This window comes from Solanum tuberosum, unplaced genomic scaffold (genome assembly GCF_000226075.1).
Source record: "Solanum tuberosum cultivar DM 1-3 516 R44 unplaced genomic scaffold, SolTub_3.0 scf00310, whole genome shotgun sequence".
Taxonomy (NCBI): domain Eukaryota; kingdom Viridiplantae; phylum Streptophyta; class Magnoliopsida; order Solanales; family Solanaceae; genus Solanum; species Solanum tuberosum.
This window is the reverse complement of record NW_006239236.1, coordinates 571,565-590,125: the sequence shown is the minus strand read 5'-3', so window position 1 is coordinate 590,125 and position 18,561 is coordinate 571,565. Positions and strand designations below refer to the sequence as shown.

The 18,561-nt window shown below is 38.6% G+C and overlaps 1 protein-coding gene and 2 long non-coding RNA genes across 3 annotated transcripts in view; all 3 read right to left on the bottom strand.

Annotated features, from left to right (window-relative positions):
* Positions 1–9,724: 9,724 nt before the first annotated feature.
* On the bottom strand, positions 9,725–10,763 carry LOC102593730 (uncharacterized). The gene is made up of 3 exons (XR_368304.2): positions 10,710–10,763; positions 10,563–10,667; positions 9,725–9,779 (listed from the first exon to the last, which is right to left on the bottom strand). It is a non-coding gene; the product is annotated as an uncharacterized lncRNA (long non-coding RNA).
* Positions 10,764–15,799: 5,036 nt separating this feature from the next.
* Positions 15,800–16,757, bottom strand: LOC107063152 (sister-chromatid cohesion protein 3-like). Its single transcript, XM_015314630.1, has 5 exons — positions 16,746–16,757; positions 16,486–16,675; positions 16,240–16,383; positions 15,960–16,072; positions 15,800–15,856 (listed from the first exon to the last, which is right to left on the bottom strand). Exons 1-5 carry the CDS (start codon positions 16,755–16,757, stop codon positions 15,800–15,802), a joined length of 516 nt encoding a protein of 171 aa, XP_015170116.1.
* A 244-nt stretch (positions 16,758–17,001) lies between these two features.
* Positions 17,002–18,561, bottom strand: part of LOC107063154 (uncharacterized) — a 1,789-nt gene continuing 229 nt past the window's right edge. The window contains exons 2-3 of the long non-coding RNA XR_001475099.1: positions 17,276–17,497; positions 17,002–17,166 (exon numbers count right to left, since the gene is read on the bottom strand). This is a non-coding gene — a long non-coding RNA (uncharacterized lncRNA). The remainder of the gene's footprint in view (positions 17,167–17,275; positions 17,498–18,561) is intronic.

The window sequence follows — 18,561 nt, the reverse complement described above, 5'->3', positions numbered from 1 at the left end:
TGTTTAAGTGTTGAGTAGAACGACGGAGGCCTTCGACAGTTCGTAGGAATGATTATTGACCGTAGATCATTTTTCGTCAAACCTGTCTTTTTAAAATAATGACCCGACCCAAGACCCTTTTTAATGAAAACCTCCAATTTTAAATCATCCCCCATTTCCCTCAATTCCCAACCCTTACAACCTCTCATATGTCCCACCATTTCACACACAAACTCCATCCCTTATAATTCCAACTTCCACTATTTAATCCTTTCCTCCCAGCTTCTCCTTTTTTCTCTCCTTTCTTCCAGTTTTCCCAAATTTCCTTTACTCATATTCAAGGTAATACGGGACAGTGGAATTATCAAGTTGGCTTTAAAAGTTCTAGACATCTAAGTGATGCACTCGTACAACTTGGAAATTCATCTAAAGGTATGGAATTAAGTCTAACTAGATTCAATTACTTGAATTCAAAGTTGCTACTTGACCTAGGGTATGTGATGCTTGTTTTGTATGCCTAAATTAATTAAAGTATACCCTTGGGAAGCAAGTAGATGCGAGTGTTGTCGATTATGTGTAAATATGTGAAACAAATTACTTGAAATTGTGTTCTTGACTTAGGGTTTGTGATGGTGCTATATGTTATTGTGATTAATTGATAAGTACAATCCTTATCGATGACGTATTTACATTAAAAATTACTATGTTGAAATGCATGTTTGTGATGGAACAGGCTGATATGATGTTGAAGATGTGTTAATACAAAGTTGATCCTAAAAACTCCAAATATTAGGATTGATGACTTGGATCTATGGGACGTAGGAATTCCTACCGACTGTAGATCAAGTCCCATCATCTTGAAGCACAAAAAATAGCCAAAGTTTGGAATGACGGTTTGGCTTACGGTCCGTAAACCCTTTGACAAACCGTTAGTCATTTCAACTTAAGCAACTTAAAAAGTTGACCTCTTTTGGTAAGGTTGGGTCATACGGCCCGTAGAAATTCTACGATCTGTAAGAACCAATCGTAGGACCAAACAGTGATTTTTTTTGCAAATTATTTTTACTATTTTCTTTTGGTTTCATAGTTTTATTTTCATTCATTTCTTGATTTGTTTTATGTGTTTGGGTACTAATGACTTTTCCACAGGTACTATACCACCAATGAATACCAAAACTTATGGACGAAGGTCAAAACCCACCGCATCGTCTGACCAACTTCAACTTATTGATAAACGCACAAATGATAAACTCAATTGGTTTGAATTTGACCCTGCCCTAGAGGATTACTCACCAAAGGCACCGAGGAAACACGCCAACTGATTTAGAAACTAGCCATTATCGTGGTGCTGAATGAGTCTGACTCCTCGAGCCATGATGGTTCTTCCTAGTCTGAGGAGGGAGCACAGAGTTCGAGAGAAGGTAGTGGGGAGGGACAACTTGGGGAAGCTCGGGTTCGTAGCATGACACAGTCTGAGTCAGGCTGCGGCTCAAATGTGAATGGATGGCAGAGGTACCGAGCAAACATAGCGATGTGTGACTATAAAGTGTGCGGATGATGCCCCTAGTGACGTTGATGAGGTGCGACGAGGCTACAAGAGAGAGACATACAAATAAATGCTGCTTGGAAACAAATCAAAGGCAGATGAGGAGTTTAGGCACTAGCGAGAGCGTAAGTTAACAGTCGGAGAATCGGCCTCGAGGGGTACTATTCATGGTGCTCCAAAGACAAACTTCTTAATAGTTCTTCGGCGCTTGTGAGCCACAGGTTTGTCTAACCTCAAGTTTTTATATTATTTGTGCATTAAGGGAATTGCACTAATTTTTCATGTGGGGTCAGGTGAATGGATTGTGAGTGTAGGGCTATAATGACTAAGATGATGAAAATGTGTACCTCAACTGATGACCATGTGAAAGATATGCGTATTGATTTTTCAAGTATTGGGCAGATGGTAAATTAACATGCAGTATATGTTAAGCCAATTGCAACAATTGAGTTGTCAACTATCTTCAAGTGTGAGTCCCTATCAACAAGGAACACTGCCTAGCAACTATTGTGGATGCGTGGAAAGCCCTTAAATTAAGAATTTAATTATTATTTTAGTAGCTTTATTTATTATTCTAGAATAGGGTTTATGTTTCATAGTTTTATAAGGATTAGGTTATGATATAGTTCTATTTCAAAAAAAAAGGTTATGCTATAATTATTAGTTTGGAATAAGATTTAGGTTTCAGTAAAAAACAAGAGATCAGAGTTCTCATCCATTGAACTCTAAGGTTCCAGTCTCCCTTCAACGAGTTGATGTAATATACAAAAAGAGGTCGATCTAGGAATTCGAACAAAGGCAAGGGAAAGTCAAAGTCAATTGATTAAGATTGTACTGTGACTCGATCCTTCTCTAAGAATCCTAACACTACTAGGGGCGAAAAATAGACTATTGGCCCTCATATGCCGACTGGTGTGGTAAGGGTAAAGGAACCGGAGCAAGATGAAGTTGAGATAGTGGAAAAGCCGATGATCATCCCAATGCTTAGACCATCGCCTTCCTTCCCACAAAGGCCGGTGAAGAAAATTGAAGACGGAAAGTATCGCAGGTTTATATCCATGTTGAAACAGTTATCGATAAATGTTCCTTTGATAGAACCCCTAGAACAGATGCTCGGTTATGGTAAGTTTATGAAAGATTTGGTGACCAAAAAGAGAGTTGTCAGGTTTAAAGGTGATGATAAGTTGCAATATTGGAGTGCCATAGCTACATGATTGCTAGTGCAAAAGAAAGAGGATCCTGGAACGTGCCTTTATTATTTCATACACCATTGGCATGTTACACTTTGCCAAGCCCCTGTGTGACTTGGGTGCTAGCATAAATTTGATGTCGTTATCTATGTTAAAAAAGTTGGATTTAGGAACCCCCAAACCAATTGTTATGCGACTATTTATGGCTGATCGTACTATAAAGAATCCAATCAGGGTTCTACAAGATGTGCTAAATAAAGTCGAGGCATTCATATTTCAGCTGAATTTTTTTATATTAGACTGCGAAGTCGACTTTGAAGTGCCTATCATCTTAGTGAGACACTTCCTTGCTACTGGGCGAGCTTTAGTTAATATGGAAAGAGGGCAAATGAAATTTCGAATGAAAAATGAAGAGGTGACATTTAATAGCTACAAATCAATGAAACATGAAAGTGATTTTAAAGGAGTGGCCATTTTGAATTATACTATTGAGAACAAGCCAGAAGTATTAAATGAGGAGAGATTAGGTATTGATACATTAGTTGTCGTGCTCATAAATTTTGATGGGGTGTGTATTGACGAGTACGATGAGTTAGTTGTTGCACTTGATGGGGTGGATTATACTCGTCTCCCACTAAAGAAGTTGGATCTAGATTTGAAGAATTGAGAAACTCCACCTACAAAACCATTTAAAGATGAGCTTCTGAAGTTGGAGCTGAAAACTCTAAATCTCGTTTGCGGCAAGTGTTTTTGGGCCAAAATAGTACATTGTCGTTCATTATTGCTGCTGATTTGAATGTAAGGCAAGTAGAGGCTTTGATATCGGTGTTGAAGAAGTTCAAAAGGGAAATAGGATTGATTATTGATGACATTATTGGTATTCCACCGGGATATGTTTTCAAAAGATTGCACTCATGTCTGATAGTAAACCAAGTATTGAGCACCAGAGAAAGAATAAATCCACTAATGTAGGAAGTTGTGGAAAAGGAGATTATCAGGTGGTTAGATGCTATATGATGGATTAGTTTAGCTAATCGCGGATAGTAATTGGGTGTGTCCAGTTCAATGTGTACCAATGAAGTGAGGAATAATTGTAGTTCCCAACGCAAAGAGGGAGCTTGACCTGATGAGGCCTGTAACAAATCTGAGAGTCTGCATGAATTACCACAAGTTGAATGCATGGACAGAGAAAGATCACTTCCCAATGTCGTTCATGGACCAAATGTTAAATAGTCTTTGCTGGAAAGGGTTGATACAGTTTTCTTTACGGGTATTTGGGCTAAAATCAGATCTCTATAGCTCCGAAGGACCAATAGAAGAGTACTTTCACTTGTGCTTTCAAGAGGATGTCATTCGGGCTGTGTAATTATAATGACCCTCCAGTTTATTTTCACCTTAATGCCTTATTTTCATCGTTTAGAGCATTCCTATAGCGACACCTAGTCATTTATGACTTTTTGGCACAAACTATTCGATCGCCTGGTCGTTTGTTTGAGTTTTCTGCCTGTTCTTCCCCTATTTGCGAGCTTTTGAAACTTGAATAGTTGACTTTGGTCAAAACGTCAGGTAAACAACTCATAATGGAATTTTGTCGATTCCATCAGCTCCGGAGTGGTCATTTTAGGCTAGTGACATGGTTAGCTTGAATCTCGAGTCTTTCGGCGCGAGTTTGTACCATTACGCATTTTAGCTTTTAAGTTTTGGCCTAAGCTTGACCTTGGTCAATATTATTGGTAAACGTGCTCAGATTGAAATTATGTTAGCGCGGTTAGCTCTTGAATTTCGAGCTGTGTCTAAAAGGACCTTTAGTTCGGGTCCTAAGGCTTCCGATGTGAGTTTGCACACTTAGACGAGAAGATGGAAAGTTTAAAGGCCTAGAGTTGACATCGGTCAACAATCGAAATATTATTATTAGTTGTCGTATGATAATTTCGTGATCGACAATAGCTCTGGAATGTTGAATTTGGTCTAGTAGGACCTTTCATTTGGGTCTTGAGATTTTTTAAATTTTTGGGTGTTTACGAGAAAAGTTGAGTTTTAGGCCTAATGGGTCGTGAGAGGGGTTTTTTTGTCAAAGCAATCTTTTTACGGAAATTTAACAGTTCCATTGAGTCCGGAATGTCGAATTTAGTGGTGTAGCATATTTGATTTATTTTTATCGGGTCCTGACTGAATCCCGGGGATCCCTTTCGACACTTTGAAAAAAAATAGAAAAAAATTGATATCTGGTGCAGACTTTTACCTACCTGAAAATGTCATTTTTAGCGACCAGAAGTCCGTTTAGTGACCAGATTTGCCATTATTTATAGTCGAAAATCAGCATTCAACCCTCATTTTCTAAACGCGATTTTTCTCTCATTATAGCTCCGTTTTGGGTGATTCAAAGGCTTGGTTTTTCGAAATTGGTGTGGCTACGCATTGGAGTTCCCGGGACTGTCGAGGGACCTCTGTTTGAGGTAATTTTCGAGTTTTAGTTGTTGTCCTCTCTCCTTCTTTATCTTTAATAGTGATTTAAATGCATGGGCTGATTTTGGGCTGTTTCGAGCCCCGAATTGTGTTTCGTTTAGGACAGAAGCTCGGAGAAGTAAAACAAACCTTTTCACTAAGTCGATTTTGGGATTCCCGATGAGGGTCCCACAATCTCGTTTTAGACTCGATTTTAGGTATGTCTCTGAAAAATGCGATTTTGGTGTCAAAACAACCGTATTAACGTTGTGATTCTTTCGATAGTATGGCAACGTTCCGAGGCCATATGAAAGAGAAAGCTCTGGAAACGTGATTTGGAGCGCGCGTGGTCGGCCTATAGGTAGACTACGGCTTCCCTCTCCTTAGAATGAGCATGATTAAGTAATTGTATGTTGATTTGTATGAATTTGGGGTTGAATTAGTGGTTAATCATGTTAAATTCCTAGAATCCATGCCTTAGGCTACTTTTCGGGTATTCTGGGCAGTTGAAGCATGTCTATTGTATTTGTTGATCCTATTCACCTTGTGGTGCGCCTTATTTGTGATTTGTGTATATTGTTGGAGCATGTTTGGAATTAAGTCTAGGCTGAGGCTAGTGATTTCCATAGACTTGCATCCTTTTGGAACCGTTAGGCCTTGCAATCTCCCTAACGTCATTTTAGACGGCTTAGCTCCCTGTAGACTGATGTAGCAGAGTCTAATAGTTTGGGATACGGGTTGGCTTGCCTACTGGTGGATTATAGTAGACGTCATCATGACTCGAGAAATCGTGTCGTGACAAGTTGGTATCATAGCCCAGGTTCACCAAACTCACTTGTACAAAGCTAACGTCTTGTAGAGTACTGCGGATTGGTGCGTAGATGTCTGTGACTAATCTTTGGGAGGCTACAAGATGTCGTTAGAAAAATTTCCTATTTTGTATCCTTTTCTTGCATTATATGTCTAATTGGTTACATGGGATCTTACTTGTTTCACTCTTTCACAGGACGGCTCGTACTCGCGGTAGAGCGGCAAGGGTTAATGCATTCAGGTTTACCTAATATTTCTTGATATGGTAGATTTTGATATGATTCTGGGCATGGACTGTTCATCCCCTCACCCGCGGTAGAGCAGCTAGGATTGATGCATTTTGATTGTTACGCCAAGACCATTCCATGCCTGGCATTCCTGCGGTGTTGTGGCAAGGTTCCTATAGCCGCGCACTGACGAGTATTATCTCTTTCATGCGGGCTCAGCGGTTGGTTGCTTCAGGTTGTCTAGCCTATTTGGCCTACGTGCGAGATGTTAGTAGGGAGAGCCCTTCAGTTGATTCGGTTCCAATGGTTAGGGAGTTTGAGGATGTATTTCCCACAAACGTGTCTGGCCTCCCTCTATAGCGTGATATTGATTTTGCTATATACTTAGAGCCAGGTACCCGTCCTATTTCTATTTCACCTTATTGGATGACACCTATAGAGCTCAAGAAGCTCACTGTTCAGCTTGAGGACCTCGTAGGTAAGGGGTACATTCATCCTAACTTCGTCAGGTTAGCGAGTTACTACAAACGTTTTGTTGAGGGCTTCTCCACTATTGAAGTACCTTTGACTCGAATGACTTGCCAGGATATCCCTTTTGTGTGGTCAGAGGAGTGTGGGTTGAGCATTCGAAGTTGCTTACCATCGCTCCCATTTTGACTCTACCAATTGAGGGAGAGGGCTTCACAATATATTATGACGCACTCGGCGATGATTTGGTTGTGTATTGATGCAGCAAGGTCGGGTCACAGCTTTTGCGTCGAGGTAGCTTATGTTGCATGAGCGCAACTACCCCACCCATGACTTGGAGTTGGCGGTGGTAGTATTAGCACTTAAGATATAGAGGCACTATCTATACGGAGTTTGTTGTGCGATCTACCCCGATCACATGAGCCTTCAGTACATTCTGAGCCAGAGGGATCTTAAATCGAGGCAGTGCCGTTGGATTGAGTTCCTCAAGGACTATGATCTCTCTATTCCCTACCATTCGGGCAAGACGAATGTAGTAGCGGACGCCTTGAGGCGAAAGGCAGTGAGTGTGGGTAGTCTAGCCTTCCTTTCAGTTCCGGAGCGACATTCGGTCTTGGACATCTAGTTCTTAGCCAACCAAATGATTCAACTTGATATTCAGATTCCAGACGAGTATTAGCCTTTGTGGCAGTTCAATCATCTTTGCTAGATCGGGTTCGTGGTCATCAGTTTGAGGATGAGTCTTTAGCAACAATCAGAGATAGGGTAGTGGCAAGTGATGTTGGGCCGGCTACCTTAGATTCAGCTGATTCTTAGCGAGGACCATGATTCTAGATATTCCATCCATCCGGGCGCAACTAAGATGTATCGTGACTTGAGGCAGCATTGCTGGTGGAGCTGTAAGAATAGAGACATCTCAGAATATGTGTATCGATGTTTGAGTTGCCAGCAGGTGAAGGCCAAGCACTTGAGGCTAGGTGGTGAGTTTCTGTGGAAGTGGGAGCGTATCACCATGGAATTCGTTGTGGGTTTGCCTCGTACGTCTAGAGATGTTGACAACATTTGGGTCATCATGTTTCGATGGACCAAGTCAGCACACTTTCTTCCCGTTCATACTTCCTTCAGTGCCGAGAGATTGGGTCGTATCTATATTCGACAGGTGGTTCGTCTTCATGGTGTGCCTGTTTCTATCATTTCAGATCGGGGTTCACAATTCACTTTCGATTTTTGGAGGGCTTTTCAGGAGGAGTTGGGCACCCGTGTCGACCTTAGCAAAACATTTCACCCGCAGTCTAATGGTCCATCGGAGCGCACTATTTAGGTTCTTGAGGATAGTTGCAGGCCTGTGTTAGGGATTTTGGAGGTCAGTGGGACTAGTTCTTGCCTTTAAGGGAGTTTGCGTACAACAAGATCCCCCACTCAAGTATTTAGATGGCCCTATTCGAGGCCTTATATGGTAGGGGTTGTTGCTCTTCGATTGGTTGGTTTGAGTCTATGAGCTTAGGCTGCGTGGTATATACTTGCTTCAGGACGCCTTAGATGATGTGAGGGTGATTCGGGATAGGCTTAGAATATCGTCGATCGTTGAGATTTGTTGTTGGTGACAGAACATTCCTCTGAGTTTCGCCCATAAGGGGCGTGATAGGATTTGGGAGGCGAAGCAAGCTTAGCACCAGATATATCGGGCCTTTTGAGGACAGTTGGTGTTGTTGCCTATGAATTAGCCTTGCCTCTAGCATTCTCAGCTATTCATCCAGTTTTCCATGTTTTGATGTTGCGCCGGTATATCCCATATGAGTCTCATATGCTCCAGTATGATGCGGTTGAGTTGGATGATCGTCTGACAAATATTGAGGAGCTGTAAGAATTCCTATGGCCCGTAGATCAAGTCTCGTCATCTTGAATCATAAGAAGTAGCCTAATTAGGAATGACGGTTTGGATTACAGTCCGCAGAACCTATGACTGACCGTATTGGTGAACCATCATTCCAACATCAGAAACTAAAATAGTTGACTTCCTTTCCTACGATTGGGTCCTATGACAACCAACCGCAGGACCAAAACAGTGTAATTTTTTTATTTTCTTTTGGTTTCATAGTTTGATTTTCAATCTTTTCTTGCTTTTTTTGTATATTTGGGTACTAATGACTTTTCCATAGGTACTATGCCACCATAGAATACCAACACTTATGAAAGAAGGTCAAAATCCACCGCACCTTCGGCCAGGTTTCAAGTTATTGAAGAACGCACTAATAATGAACTCAGTGGGTCTGAATTTGACCCTAGCCTACAGGATGACTCACCAAAGGCACCGAGGACAACACACCGATAGTCGAAGAAACTAGAAATTATTCTGGTGCCAAATGAGTCCGACTCCTCCAGCCATGATTGTGCTTCTTCTCGTCTGAGGAAGGAGTACAGAGTTCGGAAGCTAAACTCCACAAATTCAACCACCTTCGGTATATACAAATGGGCTAGAAAGTTTTGATTTTTATGTGGTAATTGGTGTAAGACCACTGATCGAATAGTACCAGTGGTAGAATGAACTCAACTTGCCGACATAATTTTCAAACCAAACAGGTCAGGTTACAGAGAGGGAGGGTCATCATTGAATGAGTAGTGTCACTATGAAAGCGTTAAAGCCATAATTATAAAATAACAAAGAAAGAAAAAAATAACCTGAATAGATGACTATTATGGCTAACTGGTGCACCTTCTATGTGGTTTGGCCAGTGGAGACATTTCAATAGAATAGTCCAAGACAATAGTCGGTTGTAGAAGCTTTGGTTTTACTACCATCTCAAAGACCTGAAAATGGTAACATCACAAAGCAGTACACATAAAAAGAACCATTTTAACCAATAAGATACACTGGCATGTGGTTAATAGCTGCTAGTTCTAAGTAACTGCAGATGGGAACAAAAAAATTTCGAAAGAAGATTATTCAAACCACATTAAGCAAATGGCCAACAGAAGAGCATGCTTCAATTGAACTCTTATCCAGATCATCACCAAGAATATCAATTGCTTTATGTCATGTTCTTTAGCAGCTCGTCGTAGAAGATTATGCATTGTTTCCCTCCTCCAAGGTCTTTCCAAGCAGATCTCCACACCCTGCAACAAAGCATAAAGTTTGATTCCTTCAATTAAAGTTAAGGTGAGAGAAGAAAGAAAATGAAATACCAAAAGTGGGACCAAAAACCTATTAACCATACAACTCATAATAATTTACTGAAAAGTTAGTTCAAGTCATTATGTGTAAATCTGACCATGTTTCAAAATCAGTGCAGAAACATTTCACATTCTCCAAGAAAACATATGCAGCATATGAAAAGGCTTGAACTAGGATCTCTGGAAAAGATAAAATAAGACGAGTTGGTTTGCATCAACTCAAGGAAATAGGTCAGGTATCCGAATAGTAACTAAAAATGTTTAGCTGGAAATTTTTGGGCCAACGTTGTTCAACCATTCAAAATTATTTTGTTATGATGAGATAATATTTGGTCACGAGAAACAAGATGGTTGAGTAAAGAAGATGCTAGCACCTAAGGAAGCTCCCTATAAATGGAAATTGAAAAGGTCCAAAAAAAAATAACATAATGCCATTGACAAAGATGAAGTTCACATGATTCCTCATATCACTCATGGTCCATTCTCGTAGCCAGATAAAGAAAGAACTAGGTTGTCTTCTAAGGGAACTTAAAAGAACAATCAAAGCCAGAAGCCACAAGTTCAATCAATTATCAGTATGATGCCTTCAATATAAGAATGATTGCCACACGTATTCCTGTAAGTTACTTGTATCATGTTTGACAGAGAAGATACATGAAAATGCAACGAATGATCACCAATTACAAACACTATTGAGGAAGATTATCCAGAGGAAAGGGTACTTACCTGGTAATCAATTCTAAATTTCCCATTAACTGCAAGGGCACATCGTGTCACAATCTCTTCTGCCATATTCATCATGCTTTCATAGTCAGAGTATGCTTCATACATCTAAAATCAATTTAAAAACTATTATTGACAAAGAGTTATTACCTCAATGGAGGTGAATTCAGAATTATTACGAGTTGAAATGCCTTCATTGTGGAAGATACGGCCAATTTCATAAACTTTGTGGATTCCCCCAACCTACAGTTACACAAGATATATGATGGACTGTTACAAAGAAGCAGAAGAAGCACTGCTCTTCTAACAATAGTTTGAGAAAGTACAACAGAAAGTAGGGGTTATCCTTCGAAAGGATAACTTTATTAGGCTTCAAAGCGATTTCATATTTTTGAGATATGGCTCATAGTGGAAATGAATCTAGTATTGTAGATGTGTAGTTATAACTATCAAGCAGTAAGTAAAATTTAATTTATCTTTTTCTATTAGCACTCAACAACTTGTGTTTCTCTTTTTTTTGTTGAGTTGAGTTTACTTTCTATCATTTATCAAAAGAGCTCCATTTTCTCTCAGGCAAATTTATAGTTTGGATGTTATAGTGAACTGAAAACTAGAATCCACACAAGGTCCAAATGCCAACTTTCTTCCGATCGAGTTGGACTGTAGTGCTGTCTGCTGATTCTTATTTAGTGTCTAATTGATGTTTTATATTAAGTTTGTGTTTCTTGTCTAATTAGTGCTTCTGTTCAGTGAGTTTTTGTGCTTATGTTCAATTATACTTGGATCTTGTGATGGGTTGTTGTTGGTATCAATTGTTGATCATGAGGTTGTGTAATCTATGTTGCTCGGACTTTTCAAAAATGTCACTTTTGTGTCACATCCTTTAAAAGTAGCGCATTTCAGAAAGCACGGGTGCGACAACATTTCTAGAGAGTCCGAGCTACTTATGATTATGTTACAGAAGAATTAGCATTGTTCGGTTGACCTGAAGAAATGCAAGAATGGATGTTTGTGTGGACAAAATCTGAGTACATTTAGAAGTGTGTTGAATTATTTTGGGTTATCCTTGGCATGGATGGACAAACAGATCATGTTATTTTCATTTCTTAATTCAAATATGTCTATTCATCAGTTTTACATGTCTTAGATGTGTCTTTTTTATTTCCAGTAGCTACACCAAAACAGAGCATCACAAATGCTAAAGTGAAGAGCCATGGACAATTGCAATATTCTTTACCAATGATGATTTTAAAGGGCATAAAGAAGCTACCAGTGGATATTTACAGGGAAATAACTCCACTGGTGGTGACTCTGAAGAAGAAAAAAGTAACGAATCTGAACTCTCTAATAATTATGGAAGTGATGTTCATGCAGAACTTAGGGTGGTGAGAGAAGATCTAAGGGGAAATAATAAAACAGAAAAAGTTAAGGCTCCTGCTAGGGAGAAACCGGATGGATTTCTTGGTGAAGTTGGGTTAGATGAAGGCTATGAAGATATTGATAACGAAAGAACAAATTTGAGGTACCATTCGGGAGGTGATGATGATGAGCCATATTATGACTCATGAAATGTAGATACTTTTGCAAGTGAATTTGAAGGTGAGCATGTTCGTGATGATGGATAAGGAGGAGGGCAGTTGAGGGATAGGAAAAAGCGTAGCAGGGTAATCTATCGTCCAGATTGTGAGAAAGTCATCTGGCAGGTTGGTCAAGCCTTTAAAAATGTTAATAAATATAGAGAATATTTGAACAATTATGCATTAAAGAAAGGACTCCAGCAAGAAAATGAGAAGAATGATCAAAAACGGGTAAGGGCCAAGTGTAGGAAGTGTATAGGTCTTGATGGTTGTTTTCAGTATGTAAAGGGCATTATTTGTAGCAGTTGCTAAAGATTGAATCAATCAAATGTTTCCAATAGCTTGGGCTGTTACTGAAATAGAAAAAAAGGAAACATGGAGATGGTTTACGAGGATCTTGCAAGATGACTTCCAACTTGGAAATGGGGATCAAACTACTCTAATCATTGATATGCAAAATGTATGATAATGTTATTTTTACTACTCTTAAACATTTACTCCTTTCTTCCCTTTTTTCTTGATTAAATTTAGCTCAATTTAACATTTTAATCAACTAGTATAAACAACAACAAGTCAAAGCATAAAATTCACTGTAGGATTAGTTACTGCTTTTTCCTAGTAGTTAGTTACTGTTTATTTTTCTAAACAGTTACCTACTATTTTTACCAATATCATATAAATTAGTAACTCTACTATTTATTTTGCTTAGTTACTACTGATTTTACATCACATACATACCATTGTTTACGATTTTTTGTAGGATTTGATTAGTGCAGCTAAGGAAGTATTTCCTGCTTGTGAGCACAGAATGTGTGCTTGACACATTCTGTTAAGCTGGTCAAAGAAATGGAAGGGTATTCAAAGAAGGAAAAAGTTCTAGAAGTGTGTTAGGGAAACATTTGAATCTAAATTGAAGGCTAGGGAAGGTGAGATAAGTAAGTTGGGTAGAAAAATTGTGGAAAATCCTATCACATATGACATTGAAAGATGGTGCAAAGTGTACTTCAAGGAGTTCTCAAATGTGATAGTGTTGATAATAAAATGGCTGAAGTTTTAATGCTTGGATATTAGCAGGCAGCTAGACATAAGACAATTGTGTCTATGCTAGAAGAAATTAGAATCAACGTGATGAATAGAATAGCTAAAATGAGGGTTTTGTTGTAGCTTGGGTAAATGGGATACCTCCAATGGCTTTGAAGGTGTATAAGGAAAATATGAAGAAGTACCATGATCAAAAGATCGAAAAGCGAGAATTTGATCCCGGTGATTTGGTACTTCTATTCAACTCAAGGCTGCGCTTGTTTCCTGGCAAGCTCAAATCAAAGAGGACGAAACCATTCAGAGTTGTACAACTATTATCACACAGAGCGGTTGAACTTGAGAATGAGGAAGGAACAAGATTCAAAGGTAGAGAGTTAAATCAAGCGCTACTTGGGAGGCAACCCAAGATATAATCTAGCTAGTTTTAATTATTATTTTTTATTCTTTTATTGACTTTTTTTGTTCTTAAGTTTGATTTTTGTCTAGAATAGGATAGTTTAGGGACCGTGTCCAAAAGGTGTCAAGAAAATGTAAAAAGGAGTCCTAAGTTTGCTACATGTGCAGGAAAGAAAGAAAAATCTGCAAAATTTCAAAGTGTAGAGGGTTTTACGGTTCCATCTATGAGTCGTTGCTCATTCAACTAACCTTATATGTCATCCGTAGAATCTAAGTCCTAACACAATAATAACTTTAAGTCTATGGATTCACAATACGAACAGCTTAAATTTTGACGGTCCGTATGTTTCCTGAATTTTTTCTAAGTGTTGAGTAGAACGACGGAGGCCTTCGACAATTCGAAGGAATGATTACGGACCGTAGAAGGTTTTTCGCCAAACCTGTCTGTTTAAATTTAATGACCCGACCCGCGACCCTTTTTAATGAAAACATCCAATTTTAAATCATCCCCTATTTCCCTCAATTCCCAACCTTTACAACCTCTGATATGTCCCACCCTTTCACACACAAACTCCATCCCTTACAATTCCAACTTCCACTATTTAATCCTTTCCTCCCATGTCTCCTTTCTCCTCTCCTTTCTTCAATTTTTCCCAAATTTCCTTTACTCATATTCAAGGCAATGCGGGACAGGGGAATTATCAAGTTGGTTTTCAAAGTTCTAGACATCTAATTGATGCACTCGCACAACTTGGAAATTCATCTAAAGGTATGGAATTAAGTCTAACTAGATTCAATTACTTGAATTCAAAGTTGCTACTTGACCTAGGGTATGTGATGCTTGTTTTGTACGCCTAAATTAATTAAAGTATACCCTTGGAAAGCAAGTAGATGCGAGTGTTGTCGATTATGTGTAAATATGTGAAACAAATTACTTCAAATTGTGTTCTTAACTTAGGGTTTGTGATGGTGCTATTTGTTATTGTGACTAATTGATAAGTGCAAGCCCTATAGATGACAGAATTACATTGAAAATTACTATGTTGAAATGCATGTTTGTGATGGAATAGGCTGATATGATGTTGAAGATGTGTTAATACAAAGTTGATCCTAAAAACTCCTAATATTAGGGTTGACGACTTGGATCTACGGGACATAGGAATTCCTACCGACTGTAGATCAAGTCCCGTCATCTTGAAGCACAAAAAGTAGCCTAAGTTTGGAATGACGGTTTGGCTTACGGTCCGTAGAACCTTTGACGAACCGTTATTCATTTCAACTTCAACAACTAAAAATGTTGACATCTTTTGGTACGGTTGGGTCATACGGCCCGTAGAAGTTCTACGATCTGTAAGAACCAACCGTAGGACCAAATAGTGAATATTTTTGCAAATTATTTTTTCGTGTTTTCTTTTGGTTTCGTAGTTTTATTTTCATTCATATCTTTGTTTGTTTTATATGTTTGGGTACTAATGACTTTTCCACAGGTACTATGCCACCAATGAATACCAAAACTTATGGACGAAGGTCAAAACCCACCGCATCGTCTGACCAACTTCAACTTATTGATTAACGAACGGATGATGAACTCAATTGGTTTGAATTTGACCCTGCCCTAGAGGATTACTCACCAAAGGCACCGAGGAAACACGCCAACTGATTTAGAAACTAGCCATTATCGTTGTGCTGAATGAGTCCGACTCCTCGAGCCATGATGGTTCTTCCTAGTCTGAGGAGGGAGCACAGAGTTCGAGAGAAGGTAGTGGGGAGTCACAGCCTGGGGCAGCTCGGGTTCACAGCATGACACACAGTCTGAGTTAGGCTGCGGCTCAAATGTGAATGGATAGAAGAGGCACCGAGCAAATATAGCGACGTGTGATCGGAAAGTGTGTGCGTATGATGCCCTATTTGAGGATGAAGAGCCAAAGTAAAGTAACCTTATTATGGAAATATTACTGCAACTTGGAGAGAACATTTAACATGGTCTCTCATTGGTGGTTTGTGACTTCCTTTAAAATTCAATTTGGTAATTTTATTTATCCAGAGGTGGAAACCAACTCTGCAAGCATAGGGCAACTATATTGGTATATTTCTCGTATAGAGTATATTCCCCCACAATATCAATAAACTATTACACCCTCCCCCACCCAAAAAAAAAACCCAATTTCCTAAAAGTTACTTTTAAGCAGTAAAGATATCAAAAAAAAATGTCTGTGATAAACTAAATCACAGATAAAACCCGTAGCTGTTAAACACAGGAAATCTCATGTTTTTACTGGAGATCTTGAAAAGAGCAATCAGAAAAACATAGACAACTCCACCGATAGATAATAATTTACCCGCAGCCTACAAAAATATGATAAGAGCAAGTGACAATAGAGCATACCTTCATCTTTTCATGAGTTTCATTAACAGTTTCACCATCCTTCTTCTTCCTCCAATGGTGACCATCTTTACGGAAATCTTGTAGTACTTTCCGATCAAATAGAAACATGGAACCACTTGAAACCGAAAATCTATATTAGTTAAAACTTTTTTTAAAAAAAGGAAAATCACTTTGGGCAGATAACGATGAACCTGGAGTTTGAGTGGGGGCTGTTGATGTAAGATGTGCTACAGCTACCACAACTTTAGAGAAAACATTGATTGACTGGGAGAGAAAAAACCACCTGGAATATTTAGTTGGCGTTCACAAAGCTTCCAGAACTTTTGAAGAATGGATTCATCTAGAGAGTACCCTAAAGCTTCTAGCTCTGTGGATGCAAAGGTTGCTTTCCTGAACAGCCACCACTGTTTTGAAATAACACAACCTAGACCAAGAAAAACAACAAACTCAACCAATCAAAAGAGAACATAGAAGGCATTAACAGGAGATAAGTGAACATAGAAGTTTGGAATAATGGTTACCATACATGCAAGTTGACTTGCACGAAGACTTTCCGGAGATTTCGTAGTCAGGAAGAACTCAAGTAGTTCAAACAAGGCACTGCGCTTGGAGATAAATGAAGATATAGATTGTTCCAGGACTGATCCAGATTTTATGATAGAGTGTAGGCAATTGCAAATATGTAGATGCATGCTAAGAAGCAGAAATCCAATAACCTGAACAGTAAGCCAAAGCAGTTGAGTATAGGCAAGACTACGAAAAAGAATTATTCAAATTACAGTATACCCATCTTGTCATCAATACATCTGAAGTTTTTGAAAGTCTCTGCAGGATCTTTATGCAAGCTTTCAATGAAAATTTGCCTTTACAATTGAAGTTCATACAACCTTTTCAAGTTAAAAAAAGCAGTGAATATTCATCATCACCATCCTGCAACAACAAAAATTGGACATTGGACCAAAACGCATCAATAAAACATAGTCCCCTTCAATTTGTTAATGGCACATACCACTTCTTTTAATGCAGATTTAAGTTTGATAACGAGCTCATCTTCAATCCCTTTAAATTTGTTAAGGGCAAAGTCCTGTAATTCCCCACAACTCACAATAGCACAGAAGTTCAGAGCTTTTACACAAGATCTCAGAGCTTCCTTTACACCATGCTTAAGGAATGCCTTTTTCTTCAGAAGGACAGTAGATGTAAAATTCTGGAAAAGCAAAGGAAAACAACTTTTAGTTAACAGTTCAAAAACAAATTACTTCATATTGGCAATCCCCTATATAGTTCATGATAGTAATAAGTTCCACACTACGCACCTGATGTTGTCTTTTAAGAGAATCGCGCTCAAGGTTCATATGAACAATGATTTCAAGTAGATAGTGAATTTTTGCTTTGTCAAACATAAATTTGTGAGGAAGTTGTGGATAATTCCTCATCATAGAAATGGTTATATCACGCTTAGAAATTTCAAACTAGTCCTGGATATTACAACATAAGCATTCAAAAAATTTAGTATCCCGGAGTAGTATGGCTGAAATCTGAAAAACACCAATATAATTTGTCATTGACAAAGAACACTAAAGAAGGAACCTATCTAAAATAATCTAAACAAATTTTGAACTTGAGGGGATACTCTATGAATTCAAAAAATCAAAACCACGGCATCTAGATACTCATTTTGCGTACAGCTTTGAATGATGTACCTACTGAGCAAACACAGTTACCGTCTATGTTCCATGGTACATGAAAATAATCTGACTGCTCACTCTATTATCAAACTCCAAGTACAATAAAATGTCTTAATGTTGTTAGAAAAATGTTAAAGATGGTAACATGATAATATACAAAAATGGCACCTCTTCCACTAAATAATATTGGTAAGTAATCTGGAAGTATTTGACCAACTGACCTGATTTAAGACAAACATACAGTTCAAAAAAAATTGCAGCACAAAGACACCGCTAAAACAGTATAGATCTACCAGGTTGCAGAAATATTACCAACTTATTATTTCACAAGCACTTTCTTGGAATCCATTCTCAGGTGTAAACGGTGAAGTTTGAAGCAAAAATATAACATTTACTTAAGAGTATCAACAAGAAGAACGGGAAAATGCATAAGTACCCCCTCAGCCTATGCCCGAAATCCCTGAGACACACCCAGGAACAATTTTCTCCAAAACTGCCTTCCTAGTTGACGCAAAAAGTAGCCGAATTAGGTTTGTTGCATCTTCATCACTTAATTCAGCTGATAGCTCTTCTTCCAAGAGCATACACGGGATACGTTTCAATCCTGTAAAGACATAATTTTCAAGTGAATATTTTCTTCAACCACGGAACAAACTTAGGGATCCATGATAAGAAGAAGACCCTTCTTAAGTTTTTCGATGAGAAAATAGGAATATAGCTGTCAAATCAATAAAAATAGAAAATGCCTATAAAGGCAAGTTGTAGAAATTACTAGTCTAACCAAACTCCAGATAATTGTATTATAGCATTAATACTAAAAATCCACAGGGAAATACAGGACAAATTCAGAAATTATACAGTAACTTATTACGTCTTCCAAACAAAGTTGAGCCACTAGAAGACTAGGCTCACTG